Raw genomic sequence first — 21567 nt, forward strand, 5'->3', positions numbered from 1 at the left:
AATCTGAAGCTGCAGATTTGCCTTCACTAACCAGACCTCGTCGTAATGCGCCGAAACCAAAGCGATATTGCAGTGATGATAATGTGAACACTTTCTCTTCTGAGGTCGCAATGGACACAAATGATGTGTATTATAAAGTTAAGAAAGTGATAGGGCAGAGAAAGCACAATGGTGTTATTGAATATCTGGTACATTTTGTAGGAGAATCTACTCAAAATGCCATGTGGGTACCATTTTCTGACTTGAACGCAAATGTTAGAAAGGCTGTACAGAAAAATCCGCCACCCACTCTGCACTGAACTGGTATATTAATAATGTACATTTATAGAGACAGTTCAAATTTGATACATGTTAATGTGATGACAAAAATGTGTTTTTGTTTAATCAGTTGTTTCTTGAACTTTCTGAGTTGCATGTAATTTTTGCATTTCAAACTCAAAGTGTTTGGTTTTTTAATTAGGGATATCCTAAAATGTTTGAAAATGTTGTATAACAATGGTAACACTGATATTTGGTGTTTGATATAATTGACATTTTCTATTCACCATATTGTATTTGAGTGAATTTCACATAATCAAAGCATATAGTTTTCAATGATTTATGAACTGTTGTTTTCCACAGCATACAGTAACAATGTTCATTTATTTACACCATGAGAATAGTATCCAATTTTTAAGAATTTTTTTCATTTTTGTGAGTTCAATACATGTTATGACGTTACTGAGTTTTATGATAATCAACTCACAAGATAATTGTATTTTGGATGGATTTCATAATGGTGAACACTGAACAATGACCAATTCTAGTAATGATCATAATTCTGCAGTTTTTCCAGTGACTCATCTACAAATTTCATTTTGTTCAATACAATATATGATGTAATAAGATAATGTAATGTGACTTAATTCCTATATGCATGGTCATAAGTTGATAATACTTTGATATTGTTGCATATGCAATTATTTTTTTTTTAATATCTTGATTTTGAATATATCAATCTTACTTTCTGATGTTTCTTTTGAATGCAATAATGGAAATTGTGGTATTATGCTGTTCAGCAAATTTGGACTATATATTTGGTCAAATGTACATGTATTAAGAAATATTCATTAAATGAATCAATTACAATGTGCTTGAATATAAGTCTTCAGATTTATGTACTGCAAGAGTAGATAAAGGATACTAAGTACTTGAGAAATCTTAGTTAATGTTCATCACAATTTTGTCCAAATTGTTGGCATATAATTTTTGTCCTTGTATATTTTCAGACACCAAAAGTAGTTCAGTTATGAAAATATTGCTTATTATCACAGAAGCTCTGAGACTATATTGTATTAATTCAAATGATAGTGAATTATCTTCCTTGTTTCTAAGTGAGCTTGCTAGTATTTGCTAATATATGTCAATGCTTTTGCCATATTTTCTCTTACAATTCATGTTATCTCCATACCCATCGAAAATTTGGTTGCAAAATTTTGTTTTGTGGGGGGATATTATGTATGTCATTCTATGAAATACATAAGGAAGGGGAGGTAACTGTAATTCTACTTTCACTTTCACTTTTGTTTCTAACTCTCCTAAATAGGAGGCGGAATTGAAAAAGTTGAATAAAATAATAAAAATGGAAGACGTGCTTTGTCCTTCTGAAGCTTTCCAGATCGGTACACTATGATCCTGGAACAGCTTTAAAGATATCTAATCTTCCTATATCTGGATTACACAACTGGCAACTTCCTAAACTAATATGTTCTGTCTTTAGACTAAATATCATTCATCTACAACTTCTGATCATTTGATTCTGGCGAGCTGTAACATAAAAAAAGAAAATGCATTCTAGTTTGAATCTTAATGATGACCTGATGACCAGTTAAATTCTCTTGGATTTTATTTTTCTATGTACATGTATGTAGTTTATCTTAACTTTCCATTTGATTTCAGTCTTTTTTTTTTTTTTTTTTTTGTGACGTAACAAATCCATATGATAATTTTCCAGGAAGAAAACCACAATTCAGTGCTCTCTATTTGATGGGAGGGGGCTTTTGGCCAAATATCCTGGGCCTTTTGGTTACTGACAAGCAGTATATTGATGACTTTGATATATTTAGATGTAGTTTAAACATTTATTGAATATTTCAACAAGATATCCCAGAGGCATCTTGGCGCCCACAATTGCTTGATCTTTATTTGTTCTTTGAAAGTTGGGTCTTTTCCCTTTTTTCTCTTCTCTGATTTTGCTCTTAAAGATAAGAATTTTGAAATAAAAAGAATCAAACAACTAGGGACCAACGGAACATATATATGAAAACTGGAGAGAGGTCAAGTCAGTTCTACTTAAGAAGTCGTGATAACATACTTCACAAGCCGAACTTCAAGATGGCCGCCTGTCGGTCATTTTGTTTTTCTAGTCGGACCCAAAATCAATGGGCACAACTAGTAACCAAGAGGTACCTATACATGAAATTTGAGAGAGATATCCAGTGCTCATCACGATAACAAAAAAAATACAGATGGACGAACCATCTGATGATGGTGGGCTAAAAATAATAACACATGCCGGTGTACTTTATTTACAATTTGGAAAAAAAACCTTTAATCTGACCTCTGTGACTTTGATATTGGATCAAGGTCATCCATCTAAGCAAACTTGGTAATCCTTCAATACAGTATTGCTTTTGGTCAAATTTCATGACCCTAAGTATTTGAACTGTAGAGGACGATTCATTTTTGTAGCATTTGACTCATGGACTATCAAACAAGATGCCCATGGGTCTTAACAGTTCTATGACTATAAAGACCTTTATAGGATATAGCTGCAGTAGTGTTAGTAGTTGGAATATTTAGCAGTTAAGGCAAAAAATAATCCTTATTTCTGTTTCTTAACAAAATTTCACTAGCTTCATGGCAGCAGTGGAATCAAGAGTAAGTTTTAAAATGTGTTTATGGAGGAGGTAGTCATATGCACTTTTGACCAACTCGAAAATACTTTACTTGGTCAGGATCATTTCAAGCACGTTTAAGTTAGAACCCACAAGTGGAACTTGCGGCGTTTAAAAAATAGCTATTGTTCAGGGAACCAATGATTGTTTAATCATGTTCCACTCTTGTTTGCCTAGATGTAAGCATACAGGAGTCTTAAAATGAGAGGAAACTAGAGCACCAAGGGAAAATCTACATGGTCAGTCTGGTGACCCCCTACTTATTCACATTCTGTGAATCAAACCATGGAGGTCTTTGACATGTTATGAGACATGTTAATTTTTCATATACATGATGTTATTGTTGTACAAATATTAGTTAAAATAAAGTAACACAGACTCTTTTTTAAAAAAAAACCATTTTATTTACACTATTAAAATTCTTACATTCTTTTTTCCTTTCACAAAATAAAGTGTTTCCAAGTTAACAACACAGGATTTTACGGTATAAGACTTTAAGCTAAACATACAGATTCTCTCATCTCAACGACCATCTGACTACACACACTTTCATGTACTAAGACCCTTTTTTTATTGACATCAGAAAATCTTCAGCATACCAAAAATATTTCTAATGACAGTGAAGATGCTTAATATAAAATGTATTGTGAAATCTATCATTCTTCATATAACATTTTCCCAAATCACCTTTCATACATTACAGAAATTTCATCCTTACAATGTATGGCTCTCAATCATCTCTAAATATTATCATGACACAATGAACACATTCTGCAGGAATTTATGATCCAAAGATCACAAAGAAAGTGTTAGTCCTGCTGGTGAACAGATCAAAGTTCCATCCAGTCACTCATATCCAATGATGTCAACAAATAAACACTGTAACTACGGAAACTGTGTGGACGTTTCATTAAATGAATGTTAGCTTAAAACTAGTTAAGTGTCCACACATATGTCTGTCTCGATGAATGGTGAAACGACAATGAAGATGAGACACAATGACAGCACTACCAGGGGTTAGTGTATAACGGAGTTGAGAGGTTCCGCTTTGATATTATTAAAGTCCAGTCCTCCATCGGTATCATCATCAATCTCTCCTATCACAGCTCTGAAACCAGAAATTGTTTTAAAAACAATGTACTTGAGTTTCTTCATAATGATTAATTTTACAAAACCAAACACCAGAATATAAATTTCTTGTATTAACGCTATACTTCTGCTAATTAAGAGACCAGAATGGTATTTATGTGTGAATCCAAAGAAAAAGACTGCTGCTGATTCTGCATAGTAGCTGTAAGTACTTTAGAAAACTACTCTTGATAGGATGAGAAACATGGCTGAAAGTGAGCCAAAGACCTAACATTCAAGGAACGTAGGACATAATAATGGATGTCAATGAACAAAGATGCAACTAGAAAATGTGTAGTGTAATACTATTAACCTAAAATTAAAACCATGTTGATGGTCCTGTTAACTGTAAAGCTAGCAGACCAGGAGCAATTATTAAATGACCACAGCTGGAACGGACCCCTTATAGTTCGTAAGTGAAGAAATCAAAATTAAAATATCCACACCAGACATTTCACAAAAGCAAATCTACATTTGATTTCAATCTTTTACCATCATACTGATGTCAGAACACAAGTTACCTCAGGACTGGTTATCCAATTATCCCTCAAGCATGATGCTACATACATACTGTTTATAAAACTGATCAAACAAGTTAATACCAGTCTTTGAGATTATCTCCCCTTAGATTAATGATTAAAATAACACTACACAAAACACACAAACTTAGTGAACTTATTCTGCACACTACTTAATGTAAGGAAGTGTGAAATTTTCAACTGATAAAATATAAATGTACATAAATGATCTTTCCATCACACACAAAACATGCATTTAAGTAACAGGTTAAGATTTTATGTAAAATTCTTGAAATTGAATAGTGATAAGACTTGCATCTTCTCTTATTAAATTCTGATCTAAACAGGAAAGTATTTAATAAAAAAAACTTACACATTATCTCCCCTGATAATGTACAGTCCCAGTATGACCTGTTCAACACCCTGAGAGGAACTGTAGACACGCTCATGGCTTTCATCCAGAATCAAGTTAATGGTCTGGTCAAAACCTTTCAATGTTCCCTGCAAGTTAAAAAATTCATAAATCAAATTTAGAAATTTGACAATAACACCACAAGTAAGATTACAAAATGAAACACTAGAACAAAAAATATTTTCCATTACAAACATATTTCCTAGAATTAAACAGCAATTATACTGTGTTACCTCAAGAAGCATGTTAATTTTTATGTCATACAGCAGATAAGTAGGTAAGTGTGTCACCGTGAGGGAGTCTTTTTATCAGCAGATCTATAGTTATTGAACATGAGTGAAAGAATCTGCACCTCAGAATGTCCTAAAAGGGTTTTATATTTAGAATAAGACCAGATTCATATCCATTCCATTTCTATGATGAAAGTCAATTGGACAAACCATCACTGGTTTTAAAAGTAATTTCATTTTTAAAAAGTCAAAGCTCAAATATGTAGTGCCTCAATGATTTAAGTTGATATGAAGCAAAAACTTGGGACTGTATTAATATTTCGCCTATTCTGTTTCAGACCTAAGTATATATACATACCACAATTATTCTGCCGTCTGCTGTCACTATAGACACAGTATCTGTTTTTGGAATTAAGGAATGCTTGAACAGAATGATACTCTGTAGAAAATTTGCACATCCTGGCTTATTTTGAATAAAGTATATCTTGATATTCAACATATATATATACACATATGAACAGTTCTACAACATTGGTTCACTCGAGCTCCAAACTACAACTAAGGTCAAACTACAACAGTGTTTGTGTTACCTGTTCCTGATCAGCAACTGATTTGAACTCATACTATAGTCTTTACATTAAACGAGTTACCTCCTTTTAAACACGAACGTGCTGAAACTAACAAAAGAGTATTCTATTTTTGGTGCTGTGCTATGTTTGCATGTCCTTGATGAAGACATTGTCTATGCATTTTGTTACAGATTCCTAGTATGTGTATAAAAAGACGAGTTGCATGCTCCGTCAGATCAAAAGCAGTTTTCAAAGGATACGATTCACATACGATTCAAGTGCGGAAGCCATCTTGTGTAGACTGGGGACTTGTCTGTGATTTAGGCGACAAATATAATTCTTAATGAAAATCAAATACAGAAACAGTATCTTCTAAAATATCAGTTTTAGTAATATACTATTATTGCAATCATATATGTTAATTAAAGACTTAGATATCCCCCCAATATCCTTTATTCAATTCGAATCAATGTTCTATTTACATGAATGGTCCCCTTGGGCATGCGTAGTCAATAGTAAATGGCAGCCTCCATGGAACCCATGCCAAGAGGTAGCTGACTTCAGTCACCGCAATTTTCCAGATATGGCCAAACTTTTATGCACAAGATTATTTTCTTCCTTGTGTAAAACGATCGCTGAAAATAGCCTTACTCAACAATCGCTTCATCAAAGGTACGTTTTCGTGTAATTAAAAGAACCCGCTGACCTTGGTAACTGTTCCAAACGGGCTTGACTTTATACTCAAATACATGCTAAAATTCTAAAATATAGTGGCTTTTATTTGTATTTGAGTATATTTGATTGTGTATAATTAATGCCCTTATTACGAAACTGTGCTTGGTCGAAATTCTGCAGAGTGGAGTGTTTTAAAACGAGCCTTATACGGTACATAGATAAATGTATAGACTAAAGTTAATTTACTTATTGACTGTTCCTTATGCAAAACTGGCATTCATAAGTTGTATTTATTTTTATTTTGAAAGTATGCAATATTGTTCGATCTTTGAGAATTGGGCAATTAAGTATTCAAATAAGATGTACATACACGAATTATGTGAGATATGTACTTAAAAACCACAAACATCTGCCAAACGAAAAATGTCCCCTCCTCTGTGTATTACTGATTACCTACATAGGGTTGCATAAGTTTAACATATAAACGGTATGACTAGTAATACGGATTGGTTACAAATTGTACTGACTGTTGAAAGATGAAAGAAAACAATTTTTGATTACAGTAAATTTTTGACATTAGATAGATTCTATAAGGAATTCCAATATTCGCCACATTACAGTTGGTGACCATACACCATAATTCACAGCGTTTTGTTTTCTTTTTTTTTTCTTGTGCTTGTTTATATATTGTAATGTCATGATATTACTTTTTAGTTGACTTCATGAATAAATAAAGTATACATGTGCCAAGGTACTCTTTGTTAGTTGTTTTATTGGTATAGCTAGAGACAATAAAAACTCTGATTACATTACAACAGATTAGGTCATTCTTTGAAAAGGTTTTGCATTAGTATCGAAACTGCATTTCCCATTAATGGTATACTTCCAATAGCCATACTGTTTCAGTTTAAAGACCATACAATTATCGTGGATAACACATTTATGAAGGGAGGTAACTCTGTTAACCTTCGGAACCATTTCTAAGTTTAAAAAAGTACTCTGCCTTATGCATGTGGCTGCAGCCTGTACCATAGCTATAAATATACTCTGCTTTCATTGTTACCCATATAATCAACAATGATATATATCTTTGTATTTTGATAGGTATATCTGTTTCACTTCTTGAACCACTTATTTGTTTACTGTTTTACCGATCCTTTTATTGTCTTTTAATGCTTTTATTTATATATATATGTTTGTATGACAACATTCAATTAAGCACATTTAATTCATTGTTAAAAGTCGCATTTGCCCTGCAAGCATTTTTTTTTTTAAATGTTTGAAATATCTACTGGTTTCTTCAAACAATGTGTTATATAAAGCACAACCTGCTGAACCTGCATATCATGTTTATCATGGTCATGATCATTAAGCTGAAATATCAGGTTTGATATTACCATTTTGACAGTGAATGGCATGTAAGAGCTACATTTATCACCATTGAAAATTTTACAAAGGATTTTTTGTTGCTGAAGAAATAGATTTGTAAATTTGTCATCATTGTTCGGAAACAAAAAATAATCAAGGCAGACTTTGATCTGAACAATATTTTTTTGTAGTGTGTGAACTGTGAAGCTGAAATCTTGATTTGTGAACCTTTCCTTCGTCTGGAAAAAAGATGGCTGCTATGAAAAAGAAATTCAAAATTCCCTCTGCTGAGGAGATGGAGCAATCATCAACAGCTGTAATGAAGCCACTAGACACCCTCATGGCTTTCAAAAGACAGCAAAAGGAAGATGACTCGCATAAAACCACAGATAACAAGAAAACAGACACAGATCCTAACCAAATTAAAATTGCTTCATTTCTAACTTCATCTAAATCATCAACATCAAAATCCAGCACTACTACCAGGATATCGGGTCCAAAATATACTGCTGATGATGATGCATCATCATCGTCATCTACAAGACTCACAATATCAGAGACTAAAGATAAAGGTGAAATATCTACAAAGTCAAGTGATAAAATTTTGGCTCCTGTAACAGCGGGCAAAGGAAGCAAAAGTAATGCCCTCATTGTCAATCCAAGACAGAGAGGTAATCCCATTCTCAAGTCAGTACGTAATGTAGCCTGGGAATTTGGTGACATTGTACCAGATTATGTGATGGGCCTGAGCACATGTGCTCTTTATCTGAGTTTAAGGTACCACCAGCTTAATCCAAATTACATCCACGACCGTTTGAAGCAGTTAGGTCGTGCTTATGATCTCCGCATTATGCTTGTACAAGTTGACATCAAGGAACCTCACCATCTTCTAAAGGAACTTGCAAAGATCTGCATTCTAGCAGACTGTACGCTGATGTTGGCATTCACACCTGAAGAAGCTGGACGCTACCTTGAGACCTACAAAGTTTATGAATTTAAACCACCAGATGCCATTATGGAAAAAACAGATCATGACTTTGTGTCCAAGTTTACAGACTGTTTAACAAGTGTTAAGTCAGTAAATAAAACAGATGCAGCAACTTTGATGTCCACATTCAAAACTCTGGAAGGTGTCATGGAAGCATCAAAGGAAGATCTGTCACTTTGTCCAGGGTTTGGACCTCAGAAAGCGAAGCGTGTTTTTGACATATTCCAGGAACCCTTTATGAAAACTAAGAAAAAAAAACCAGAGAAAGACTGATAATTTATGCAAGCTGCTTTAGTTACCTGGACATTTTTTTTTTCTTAAAGGAGAAAACTACTTTTCAGCTAAGTAAAAAATTTCGACTTATGTTAGGACATTTGACATAATTTATGTCATATACACCAGTGTACAGACCTATTGATGTGCTTATTTAAAATGTTACTGAAAGTGCTAGAAGATGCTTTATTTTGTGTTGAAATGGAAAATAAATGCAATAATTGTAAAATGTATAAATATTAGGATTTATTGAACTTTTAAAAACGGGTATACATGTACAAATTGCGCAATATTCATTTTGAAATGAATGAAAATTATGGAATAATTTTGATAAAACATATAAGATATTTATCAATAGTATATCTGGAATCGGATTACTCATAGAAAATTTATTCTAGTTTTTTATACAACTTGTTTATGATTATTTCTTGTTAATCTATATCACAATTTTTTCACTGCATTCATGAAATGTTTTGTTTGAGAGAAAGTAAATGCAAGTGGAGTTACAAGGAAAATTTATTTTAGGTGTACGATCCTTCTAAGTTTTGATGAGAAAAATTAATTAAAAAATTTAATTGTGTAATTAAAACTGTAACACAAATTTTATTGTAAATAATAAAATTTAATATCAAATACATCTAGACAATATCAATATTTCTCAAAAGAAGAAAGACAATATTTATTTATAGCATCAGTGCATTTAAATCTTTGGTACAATAGAATGGATTCTTGTACAGTCAAAGTAAAATTGTTAAAGATAGAAATGTGTCAAAAACATAAAATATGAATACATGTAGCTTGTTTCATCTTATTTTTCCTTCTTGCACAATAGTCATTATTATTGTAATCTGTGTGGTGGAAATGTTGACAGAATGAATGTGATATCAGATGATAATTCAGAATAATTGATGATGATATATACAATGTTATGTACATATGTATATCAGTATTGAGATACAATGTAATGCATCTGTTAATAAAATTCTTTGGAGTTTTGTGAAAATTGATTTTGTCCTTATATTTGTACAATTATTAGATTATATTTGTGTGCGTTTTATTATCTGTATCAACTGTTGTACATAATTCATTAGCCAGTCATTAAAACTGTTTAGTCAATTGCACTTCCTCTTGTGTTATTTGGCCCTTTCATAGAAAATCTTCTCATTCATCATTGACAAATATGTGGATTAGTCACAAATGAGCTAAGAAAAAGTCCAAAGTGAAAAATTAAAAAGTCCTAGGTGAGAACTGACTTCCAATAAATCAAATTGAGTGACCTTTATATATTGACATCATAAAGATTGTAGAGAGTGAAACTTGGATCAGCATTTTCAATTTTGAGAGTACTCAATTCAAATGTAGGGTAAACCTGCAGAATCAACTGAATCCTGCTTATATAGAAGTACAGGTAACACAAAGGAGACAATGAAAAACTGAAGTCAGTGTGATGGGAGATGAAGAATCATTTGTAAATTAAATGAACCTGGTGAATGTGTTGATTTCTGTGATAACATACAATGTATACACAACACTCTTTAATTTAAACCTCAATTAGCTGAAATAAGTTGTGATTTGTAATATGAATGCATGTATGTTGCTTTATATCATACCTATACAGTTAATTTGATAATCAAACTTTGTCAGTAGCTTGAATTTCTCCACAATAATGTGCTTGACATGTCTGTGTTCAATATGGATGTATATTGCCATCAATGCCCCATTTTTCTGATACATTTTTATAAATACTGTGTACTTAGAGTAATGGGTCATTCCCAGCTAATTTTATGGAAATAACAGTGGTCAATTCTATGTAAAATTGATAGAGAATGGAAATATGGAGGGAACAATTTCAGTTTGAGGTGTCAATGGCTCCTTAACCCACTCCTCAATTATTCTAGTGTGTCCATGTTATGTATGTTGCAGTACAGACACTATATCAGTCACCTGAGTATTGCATTGTCTTTAAGAAAACATATTTTTTCTCTGAATATAGCACCTTTGTCCAATGTGTTCTACATTTTACAATTGGTTTGTAAGACTGCTTTGTTGAATTAATTCCCAATCATCTCTATTAGTTGGGCCTTTTAACATTACAGGTATGGGATTCACACTGCAGCTATCCTGACAGCCAAACACAGGTATACAGATGAAAACATTGACCTGACTAAAGATACCCTTAAACCACAGAGACTGTTCAAAAGTGGAGGCAGAGACCCTGTAACAGGTATGTTGAGAGATAATAGCCAAGTGTCACTGATCAGCCAAATGTCAGTTTGAAAGTTTTTTTTTTATTTTGGCTGTTGTTCATCAGAAGGTAGGATAGTGACCCAATAAAGTTTGGATTTATCAGCAGCCAGTCTTGTGAAAATTTTAACATGGATTACACAAGAACATTGATAAACATATAGAGTTCTCAATACTTCTGTATGTTTCTATTTAAAATTATTATTTTTAATTTTGACCATATTATGTCAATGCAGCTAAAGGTGAGATAAGCCTTATGCAGAGTAATAAAAATCTAACATTTTAGCTCAGTTAGTTTGAATAAGATGAGGTTATACCATGTTGCATTGTCAGTCATTTATTTTTCCTAAAAATAACTTCTAGCTATAAACAATATTTGTACCAACTTTGGTCAGAAGCATCCTTAAGGAAAGTGAAATCAATGTTGTGTATATGGTAGGACCCAGAGTGCTGGAACCGGAGGGATAAGGCTAGATAGGGATATACACTGTAATTGTGAATAATAATATTTTGATGTGACAGCTGAACGATCCAGGTGAGAGATACAGGCCCTTTTGGCTTTTTGTATATTTTTGCTTTTATTTTCCTTATTCATTCTTTTGAATGTATATACACATGCATATACAGAGGAAAATACTATATCATAGTTTTTCTTCATATTTTTTTCAGGCAGAGTGAAATACAAAAAAATAGGAGGTGGTCACAAACAGTCGCTACGATTGGTTAGCTTTGACTATAACTTGCCAAAAGCAGGATCAGAAATTGGTTATGAAAAAATTCTCCATATCCGCAAGGATCCCTGTCGTACTGCACACATCGCCATAGCAGCAAGTGGTAATAGGAAACGCTATATATTAGCTTCTGAGAGTGCACAGAATGGTGATGTGATAAAGACCCACACTAACATCCCTGAACTTCCAGGTAAGTAAATTGAAGTGATTGCTGTATGTTGGTCATTATTCCTCACCTTTCCCCTCCGAGACAAGCTTGTACAATTCTGTGTATTAGTTTTCTCCAAGGAGTTTTGTTCTCCCATGGTAGTGGTCCCTTGAAGGTTTTTTTCAGACTAGGAAGAATGTACTGATATTGTAACCTAACAAAGTTCTTTAACAGATATCTAATAACTCTTTCAATGTACAATGTGATAAAAGTGTATTTCTTAAGTCATATATGTCCTTGGTTTGGCGGTGTTTAGACCTGTCGGTATCATAACATTTGAAGAAAAGATGCATAGGAGATGAGACAATTATTGAAAGTCTGTTACCTTACTATACAATATTCATGTACCATTAATCAATTAAATGTATATACATAAAACTAATGTCAATTGTCAGATATGATTTTTTATTGTTATTTGTAAATTCAGATGATATTGAATACTACAAGGGTAGGCACCTAGATCTGTCAGCTTTAGAATCTGATATGATATATTTAATATCAATCGGTGATACAAGTTTGGTTAACCCAAAGGTGCTGACTAAAGTTACAGATTTACAAACTAAATTGATATCATTTGATGTGTCTTGTTACAGTGACCCCTGAGAACGGACATCAGTACCCAGTAGGATCCTTACCAGTAGGAACCATTCTCCACAATATAGAGCGGATACCGTCTCAAGGTGGCCAGGTGGCTCGGGCGGCCGGATCATCTGGTATGATTATTCGAAAACTAGAAGACAATAGTGTTATTATTGGTATGCCATCTAAAAGAGAAATGCGTGTGGACCAGTATGCTATGGCAACAGTTGGCAAGGTTTCCAACCCAACTCACCAAGATGAAAAAATGGGAAAGGCAGGTAGAAATCGCTGGAAAGGAATTAGGCCGAGTAGTGGCTTAAAACAGAAGAAAACTGGATACCACGGGAAAAAGATCAACAAACCCAAAACTGTTATCAGCTTTGTTAAAATACAAGCTCCAACTTCTACAAATTTTAAACAAAATCATGACTAAGATTTGTATGATTTTGTCACAGATTTTTGAGAGAAATTACTCCATAAATGTATGTTTCAGAGCAAGGTTACCAGTGGTTTATGGCTGTGTTGATATAACAGGAAATTGTGAATGAATAATGAATATATTGTAATAAATTATGAAGAATCTGCTTTGCTGTTTTGCTTCCTTTGTATTTGTATATATTATTCACACACCATTAGATTTTAAGTATTATCAAATACATTCACTGGTAAGTTATAGGCTAAGTTCTGGGATTGAAACTTGAATTTAGATATCAGTGTTTACCATACAACACATAAAACAGACAGTTTTAAGATTTTGTCACAGATGTTTGAACTGATATCACTTAAATCAAAGAATTGATGGTTAGCTAATTCTTATCAGACTTAGTTTAGCTGTGTTTAGACCTGCAAGTATCATAACATTTGAAGAAAAGATGAATAGGAGATGAGACAATTACTGAAAGTCTGTTACCTTAGTTGCCAAAATAATCGTTCAGTTAAAAATACAGGTAAGACTATGAAGGAGATTCATATGTAAGTTTCAACTGAAAATGACAACTTTCATCTAAAAATGATTGAAATATTTATTTGTAAAGAAATGTGAAATTTACTTATCAGAGGCATACATTTTGGAATTTTTTATCTGCAAAACGATATATGAATATTTTTCTGAAATGCCGCTATGTAATCTATAGTAAAAAAAAATCGTTCACCTGCAGCGAGAAGTCCGCGCATGCGCGAGCCGATATGTCCCCAATAGCTGCTTATGACAATCATGGTTTTCTCATGCAACACCACCTATTTCAAACTTCTTAAGTTTCACGGGTGGGATTGAGCTCCAACTTTACTGTACCAAAACTAACATCTGCATCGTGGAGAACAGCTTCTTAGTAAGATATCATTTAAAGTAGAAAAATAACCCTTCTCCCTGCTGAAAGTTTTTGTAGTCAGATGACCGTTAAACCCCAGAGAATGTAATCTTAAATATGAGTTATAATTGCCACAAGAAAGTATCACAAGACAATATTTCAACCATATCTTTAGATAAATTTAAGTGGACACGTTTTCCGGCCTGAGATATAAGTATTGTCGATGCGGGAGTTCGATTAAACGGCAAAGCTTTCTTTAATCTTGATTCAAGTCTTATCAATATTGCATTCTATTGTGAACACGTATAGCGTTCCCTATCGGCCCTCGCAAACTATTACACTTTAGAAATGTGTGAAGTTTGATGGATTTCCTAAGATAAAATAGTAACAGTCACCTTGACATTGACCCAACCACACGAGCTTGTTCAAGAAATTATGGTTGTTTGTGTGTAAGGTAAGATCAAGATCCTGTAAGGAATGAAGCCGCTAGAATGCTGACGATTATCTAGAAATAGTAACGATGACTTGACGTTGACCCAACAATAAAGTACTCTCATCCATACATGATAATGAGAGTGGAAGTATACCCATGGTCCTATTGGAAACTTACTCTTAAGTCAAATATAAAACAAGCATATAAATGGACAAGGCGCTTTCATGTAATTTCAATTAAATACCATAAATCAATTTTAGTAAAACATTTTCGGCAAACTAGCAGCTTCATTCCCTTCGGGAGTTTAGCCAACTTGACACAAAAAACACTAAAATGTCGTTAACCATTGCGAGTTTCATGGTTGTTGAACGAGGGTCTAGATGATGGAGAGGAAAAGTTTAGTTCCCCATCCGGTTTCATCAGTAGAGGACTTATAAATGCATTGAATGAAAACCCACTTCCAATGTTTAGTAATATCAGACAGTGTTACAAGGGGTCTATATATTTGAATGAGATACATCGATCACATACGCAGAGTGTACCTGGCACAACCAGTGTACGAATTTCTGATGAAAGTGCATTACAACTAGTTAATCTGGTTTAATGCTTTGTTTTTTTTTAGTATTTGTTTATGGTTTTGAGTTTATCAGATTTTCATTCGAAATTCTAAGTATATTTGGTTTTACGCCAAGTCACGGCTGAGTGTTCATAAATAATGTGATATCGTTTTTATTTTGCTATCCACAATATCCACGAGGCGGAATGACCTTTTTCGGACAAAATCCATATCTTTTACCGTACGAGTTAACCTTACCAGTAAGACATACTTATCACAATGCATGTAAAAGCATTGTATTTGACTCCCTAAATTACATAAATTATGTAATGATATTGCTGAAGGCTGTTCACAATAAAATCTTTCATATTCAAATGGTGTAACCAAATGCATAAAACGATTCAAAATTTTATCCGATGTGAAATAACATTACAACAAGATTAATGATTAATTGCCGCAGTATAACAACAAGCATATTGAGATATGAATGATTTCATAATTACAAGAACAATGGATTTTTTATAACACTTAATTACATCAAAAGCAGTGAATATTTAAGTTTCTCGCAATTGCAACAAGAGCAGTGGTGATGCTAATTGATTTGAATGGACCAGAAAACCAGTGGAGATTTGAATCGTCTTGTAATTACATCCATGTAAAAGAAATGTTACTCATTCAAAAAAGAGGGGGGATACACTACTTATCCACATATAAATGTATGTAGGATGTCTTATCACTGGTATTTCTAGTATCGTGTGGGAAAGACATCAGGGGTGATACAGTATATCTCATGCGTGAAGTAATTAATTACGAATATATCTTCAAGTACAAAGCTTTTTAAATCGATATAATGCATATTTTGGCAGTGTTAACGGTATTCATTAGAAAAATGTTTTATTGTTGATATTTCAAACAAATCAGCTTGTATATGTCATTTTAATAACACTAAGTATTAGGGTTGTTTGTATGCTTTTCGTTTGTGCGCTCTCGAGAGAGCAACTTTAATTACAAAATGTTACAGAATGACGACCAGGTTATTTGTTTGAGCAGATGTATACTAGTATAACAGTCTTTACATACATGTTTGGGCAAACCTGGCGGGATGGTTAAAATTTGGCTGTGTTGTAATCTATAAGATTATTTCCTTTCGAGCTCTAGTTACGGATGGGAGGGAACGAAATCTGGACTACCTATGTCACGACTGTAGACAACGGAACTGGCTCTGTTGACAAACAGGGGCAGCTCGACTTCAATATGTTAAATACTGCCACCCAGTGTCATTATTTTAATATGACCTATCATGGGGTCAACAATTGGGGAAACTTGAGACATATGTATGGAAATAATTGTCAAATCTCTAAACAAATGTCAAATTTGTAAAACATTTTCAACTTTAAAATTTCATAATAATTACTGGGAATTAAATTTTGTACAACGTCGACTTATGGATTTTTAAAGTTTTAAAAATGTTTTTAAGGTTCCCCGTACGTTTGTCCGGAGAAGATCGTTGGGGTCTAGCAACGCTGACTCGCCACTACGTAAACGCGTTTGTGTACCCGATAAGGAACAGTGGTCCATTCCAGACATACAATTGGTTGACCCCATGGATCGCGAATGACCAATTTATCTGGAAGATAAGGACAATAGGAGTACCCGTGCCCTATTTAAGGATCTGTTTCCACACTGTCTCCGTCTTCGCCGCCAGCCCTTCCGACCGTTGAATACTCCAAAATGCTTTCCGCCGCCGCTTTCGTCCTGTGTCTCAGCTTAGCAGCTGCAGTTCCCCACCGATGTAAGTAGCTTGCGTTTGTATTTATCAATAACAAAACTTCCTAATTGCAAGTGGAAAAGATGCATTCTCACCTTATAGAAAATTCTTGAGAAAATGCAGGCACATAGTTTAATATATTGTGACATGCTTAACAAACGTCAACGTGTTTTTGTACATGATGACAGTTGATTTGCTTTCTATTTCAAGTCTTTCCATTTCTAATTTCGCAACAATTCTGGAAAGTTTCGATAGGTTGTATGCCTCTCTGGGAACCGCCATTGTTAAACCACTATTTTATCAATAAACGCAGGAAATTTTTTTTTTGATACCCAAAGTTTCTAGGGAAACTAGGAAGCGACAGCAAAGTAAGTTCAATGATCAATCTTATTTCGTTTTGTAAATAAAAATAGTATTTTGATGATAATTTTAGCGATCACGTTTACAGTATTTAATCTCTTACTTTCTCAGCTCCTATGTTTATGACATGTTTTACGACCGTTGCAACTATTTGTCAAATAACGTTTTCAAAAATAGACTCGTTTTTACTGTACCTATAATTATTACAATCCACGTAGCTGTATTCATATTGGTCAGTTTCTAATATCGTTTAATGATATCTTTCTGTTCAAAAATGATTTAATCTAAGTTATACAGGATATCAAATTGATATTCAAAGGCCTGTTTACCACTGTTTGACATTGTTATAGTGTCACCTTTACAGTCAGTTGTGTAATTACCAGCTCATGAACTGCCATCGACGATGGAATATTGAAAGTCATTTGAACAATATGCCGTCGTCTTCCCTAGTAACGAGATAGAAGTTGAAAGTGATCAATTGAAGCATTGGACGTCTTATAATTGATATTCTTAGGTATTATTATTGCCAGCAGGATAAGGTGAATTTAAGATGAACCCCCTCCCTCCTTATCGTTTTGACATTCACATGTCAGTGAATGCCAAATGAAAGTAGTTTTCAATTTTAAAATGTGCTTTTACGTTGTACCATAATGAATTATTTCGGCCAATTGCTAAGGACACAAATTATTATTGTCTTGTCGGAGTAGAACTAACTATCACGTATAATTGCATTATCTCCTTCCACGAGGACACAAATAATATAACTGAAAGTTGGTTATTCACATATACATGTCGAAGACAATGAGAGCACGACGTAACGTGAAAGGGCATATGACACGTGACTTAACAGTTGATGTCTGGTTTTAAGTGCTGTATGGTGAAAGTCTTGTCCCGATATCGGATCTTGTTTAAGTGATCCTCCCTCGCCTGCCTCATATGACTGTCTCTCGGTATATGCCATAATAACTCGTGTGAATAACAGGAACGTGCGTTATCTGTCAGGCTGTTTCTTAGATAGAAAGTCGAATGACTGCTTAGGTACCACGTCACCCCACACCTGGAGCGTGGAGGGTCTATCGGATTAAATGCCTGGTCGTATCAGATTAATTGTGACTCGTTCTCCAAAAGCCAACAAGTACTGGGCACTGTAATACCGCATGTGTTTAGACACAGTTGTAGGTTCATTTACAATGTATTATCTTCAGTACCAGAGATGTTATCCTCTATTGGATGATTTGGTTCCTCATGTAAACAAAAAGAGATTATAAATAGTGAAGATTGGTACAGGTGAAAAGTAATGGTTTTGTGTTTGCAAATGTTTTGTTCATTAGGGTGATATTGAAATGCGTGGTGTTATTGTTGTAGACTCGGTTCTTACTTAAAGAACATTACTTGGACTGATGTAAAAGTACGCGATGAGTGTCGTCATTGAAGAAGACGACATTTCATGAACACATACCCTGTATTATTATCCTTGTGACTTTCAAGTCTTTGTGTAAATCCCTCCTTTGTTCATTATTTGTTCGATTATGATGTCATGTCTCTCTTTCAGTTTTGGTAATGCACATGACAGCGGAAAGTTGTCAACAAAGAAGAAAAAGGCGTATAGGCATTTATTTGCCGTTGTTTGTACTTAGGCAAGGAACATTTATGTCAACTCGTAATCTTAGAAATTCATATTCAGCGTCAATCGTAAACAGGTTAATAATAAATATAATCCTGTCGCCTTGTCTGATGACTGTGTGCCTGTCTGATGACTATGCGCCTGTCTGATGACTGTGTGCCTGTCTGATGACAGTGTGACTGTCTGTTGACTCTGCGCCTGTCTGATGACTATGTGCCTGTCTGATGACTATGCGCCTCTCTGGTGACTCTGTGCCTGTCTGATGACTATGTGCCTGTCTGATGACTCTGCGCCTGTCTGAAGACTGCGCCTCTCTGGTGACTCTGTGCCTGTCTGATGACTATGTGCCTGTCTGATGACTATGCGCCTGTCTGATGACTGTGTGCCTGTCTGATGACAATGTGACTGTCTGTTGACTCTGCGCCTGTCTGATGACTATGTGCCTGTCTGATGACTGTGTGCCTGTCTGATGACAATGTGACTGTCTGTTGACTCTGCGCCTGTTTGATGACTATGTGCCTGTTTGATGACTATGCGCCTCTCTGGTGACTCTGTGCCTGTTTGATGACTCTGTGCCTGTCTGATGACTATGCGCCTGTCTGTTGACTCTGCGCCTGTCTTATGACTATGTGTCTGCCTTATGATTATGTGCTTGTCTGATGATTATGTGCCTGTCTGATGACTCTGCGCCTGTCTGATGACTCTGCGCCTGTCTGATGATTATGTGCCTGTCTGATGACTCTGCGCCTGTCTGATGCCTATGTGCCTGTCTGATGACTGTGTGCCTCTCTGTTGACTATGTGCCTGTCTGATGACTCTGCGCCTGTCTGATGACTGCACCTCTCTGGTGACTCTGTGCCTGTCTTATGACTATGTGCCTGTCTGATGACTCTGCGCCTCTCTGGTGACTCTGCGCCTGTCTTATGACTATGTGCTTGTCTGATGACTCTGCGCGTCTCTGGTGACTCTGCGCCTGTCTTATGACTATGTGTCTGTCTGATGACTATGTGCCTGTCTGATGACTCTGCACCTGTCTGATGACTCTACGCATGTCTGATGACTCTGCGCCTCTCTGGTGACTCTGCGCCTGTCTGATGACTCTACGCATGTCTGATGACTCTACGCCTCTCTGGTGACTCTGCGCCTGTCTGATGACTATGTGCCTGTCTGATGACTCTGCGCCTGTCTGATGACTGCGCCTCTCTGGTGACTCTGCGCCTGTCTTATGACTATGTGCTTGTCTTATGACTATGTTCCTGTCTGATGACTCTGCGCCTGTCTTATGACTCTGCGCCTGTCTGATGACTATGTGTTTGTCTGATGACTATGTGCCTGTCTGATGACTGTGCGCCTGTCTTTTGACTGCGCCTGTCTGGTGACTGTGTCATTGTCTAAAAAAATCTGCTTTATAACTAGCTGCCTTTGTTAACGTTTGAACAAAAACTGCGTTTGGTTTTGAATTAGTCTTAAGACGTGTGCAGATAAAAAAGATAAGTGGAACCAATTTGTTTTAATTATTTTGTTTAAATAAGTTGTAACTTATTTCAAGCTTAATTTGTCGTAATTATTTCTTTCTTTCCTTTTTCAGTTGCCAGACAGGCAGACTGTCCAGGTAAGTTATTGTATCTACTGTAGATAGCACACAATTATCAGTAGTAAATAAATACGTTACTCGTCTTAGATTCAAGAAATGGTGTGATACACACTTAAGCACGTACAAAAATGATGTAGAAAGGAGAGATAAATACAATCACAAGCGTAATACATTTCGCAATCTAAATGTGAGGGATAATACCATCTTCCATATCCTCTTTGGACTCAATAGTTTGCTGAAACGCATACAGAGATAAAAACGATTCTCTACGTCACTGATCGTACAAGACATTTTGACATATAGTAGTACCTTGTCATTTTTTAAAATTTCTACAGATGCCTTCCAGAATGTTCCCAACCCCTGCAAATCCAACCCAGACCAATCTATCTATTTCCCTCACCCAACCGACAACACCAAGTTTATCCAGTGCGATCTCTTCGGAAGGATGTTCATCGTTCAGTGTCCGGCTGGAGAGACCTACGTGTCATCCAGCACTTCCTGTATTGACCTTTCAAAGCCTGTTGTGACAGCTGCCCCACAAACGTCTGCACCAGTGGTAGTCAATCCCGCCACTTCAGGCCCAGCCACCGTAGGATCTAACCCCTGCAGCCAGACCAATATCCAAGCAGGCAATATTTACTTCTCTGTTGCCGACGATATCACTAAATTCATTGAATGCGATATGCTTGGTCATCCTAACATCCTGGACTGCCCAGCTGGACTTGTGTGGCAAGAGTCTCGTCTTTCGTGTGTTTTCCAGATAGGAACCGTTCTTCCCGGAGCAGGCAGCGCTGGAACAGGAAGTGGTAACACCGGAAGCGGCACCGGAACTGGAAGTGGAAATACTGGAACGGGAAGCGGAGACAACCTGAAGAACCCATGCACAGTGGAGTCCCTTTCTGCAGGACAACTTTTCTTCGAATATGCCGCTGATTCCAACAAGTTCCTGCAGTGTGATCTTTGGGGAGATGTGTACGTAAATACCTGCCCAACCGGCCTCAAATGGAACGACTCAGCCAAGACCTGTGCCTCCGGTTTCATCAACCTTGTGCCAAGTGGCAACTAG

General features: G+C 35.4%; 3 protein-coding genes across 4 annotated transcripts; 2 read left to right on the plus strand and 1 right to left on the minus strand.

Moving 5' to 3' along the window:
• Positions 1–3340: 3340 nt before the first annotated feature.
• LOC132556049 (U6 snRNA-associated Sm-like protein LSm8) lies at positions 3341–6084 on the minus strand. Its single transcript, XM_060220441.1, has 4 exons — positions 6054–6084; positions 5583–5623; positions 4956–5083; positions 3341–4044 (listed from the first exon to the last, which is right to left on the minus strand). Exons 1-4 carry the CDS (start codon positions 6082–6084, stop codon positions 3954–3956), a joined length of 291 nt encoding a protein of 96 aa, XP_060076424.1. The 3' UTR covers positions 3341–3953.
• A 250-nt stretch (positions 6085–6334) lies between these two features.
• LOC132556043 (DNA excision repair protein ERCC-1-like) lies at positions 6335–13444 on the plus strand. 2 transcript variants are annotated; one of them, XM_060220436.1, is made up of 4 exons: positions 6335–6465; positions 11194–11321; positions 12011–12262; positions 12874–13444. In XM_060220436.1, exons 1-4 carry the CDS (start codon positions 6377–6379, stop codon positions 13290–13292), a joined length of 888 nt encoding a protein of 295 aa, XP_060076419.1. In that variant the 5' UTR covers positions 6335–6376; the 3' UTR covers positions 13293–13444. The 2 variants fall into 2 exon arrangements, with proteins under 2 accessions (XP_060076419.1, XP_060076418.1); XM_060220435.1 differs by lacking the exons at positions 11194–11321; positions 12011–12262; positions 12874–13444 and adding an exon at positions 8028–9375 and having other exon boundaries at positions 6383–6465.
• Positions 13445–16886: 3442 nt separating this feature from the next.
• LOC132556055 (uncharacterized) lies at positions 16887–21567 on the plus strand. The gene is made up of 3 exons (XM_060220447.1): positions 16887–16947; positions 20496–20519; positions 20837–21567. Exons 1-3 carry the CDS (start codon positions 16887–16889, stop codon positions 21565–21567), a joined length of 816 nt encoding a protein of 271 aa, XP_060076430.1.

The sequence above is a fragment of the Ylistrum balloti genome, unplaced genomic scaffold, assembly GCF_031769215.1.
Source record: "Ylistrum balloti isolate Yb309-2 unplaced genomic scaffold, AGI_CSIRO_Ybal_v1 Utg370542, whole genome shotgun sequence".
Taxonomy (NCBI): Eukaryota; Metazoa; Mollusca; class Bivalvia; order Pectinida; family Pectinidae; genus Ylistrum; species Ylistrum balloti.

What these genes read in the sequence shown, in the direction of transcription:
- LOC132556049 (XM_060220441.1), bottom strand. Translation starts at nt 6,084, where the DNA reads ATGGCTTCCGCACTTGAATCGTATGTGAATC. An exon ending in ACTTGAATCGTATGTGAATC is followed by an intron (nt 5,624 to 6,053) that starts GTATCCTTTGAA and finishes TTCCAAAAACAG; the next exon opens with ATACTGTGTCTATAGTGACA. An exon ending in ATTATCAGGGGAGATAATGT is followed by an intron (nt 4,045 to 4,955) that starts GTAAGTTTTTTT and finishes TTCTGGTTTCAG; the next exon opens with AGCTGTGATAGGAGAGATTG.
- LOC132556043 (XM_060220435.1), top strand. Translation starts at nt 8,087, where the DNA reads ATGGCTGCTATGAAAAAGAAATTCAAAATTCCCTCTGCTGAGGAGATG.
- LOC132556055 (XM_060220447.1), top strand. Translation starts at nt 16,887, where the DNA reads ATGCTTTCCGCCGCCGCTTTCGTCCTGTGTCTCAGCTTAGCAGCTGCA. An exon ending in AGCTGCAGTTCCCCACCGAT is followed by an intron (nt 16,948 to 20,495) that starts GTAAGTAGCTTG and finishes TTCCTTTTTCAG; the next exon opens with TTGCCAGACAGGCAGACTGT. An exon ending in CAGACAGGCAGACTGTCCAG is followed by an intron (nt 20,520 to 20,836) that starts GTAAGTTATTGT and finishes AAATTTCTACAG; the next exon opens with ATGCCTTCCAGAATGTTCCC.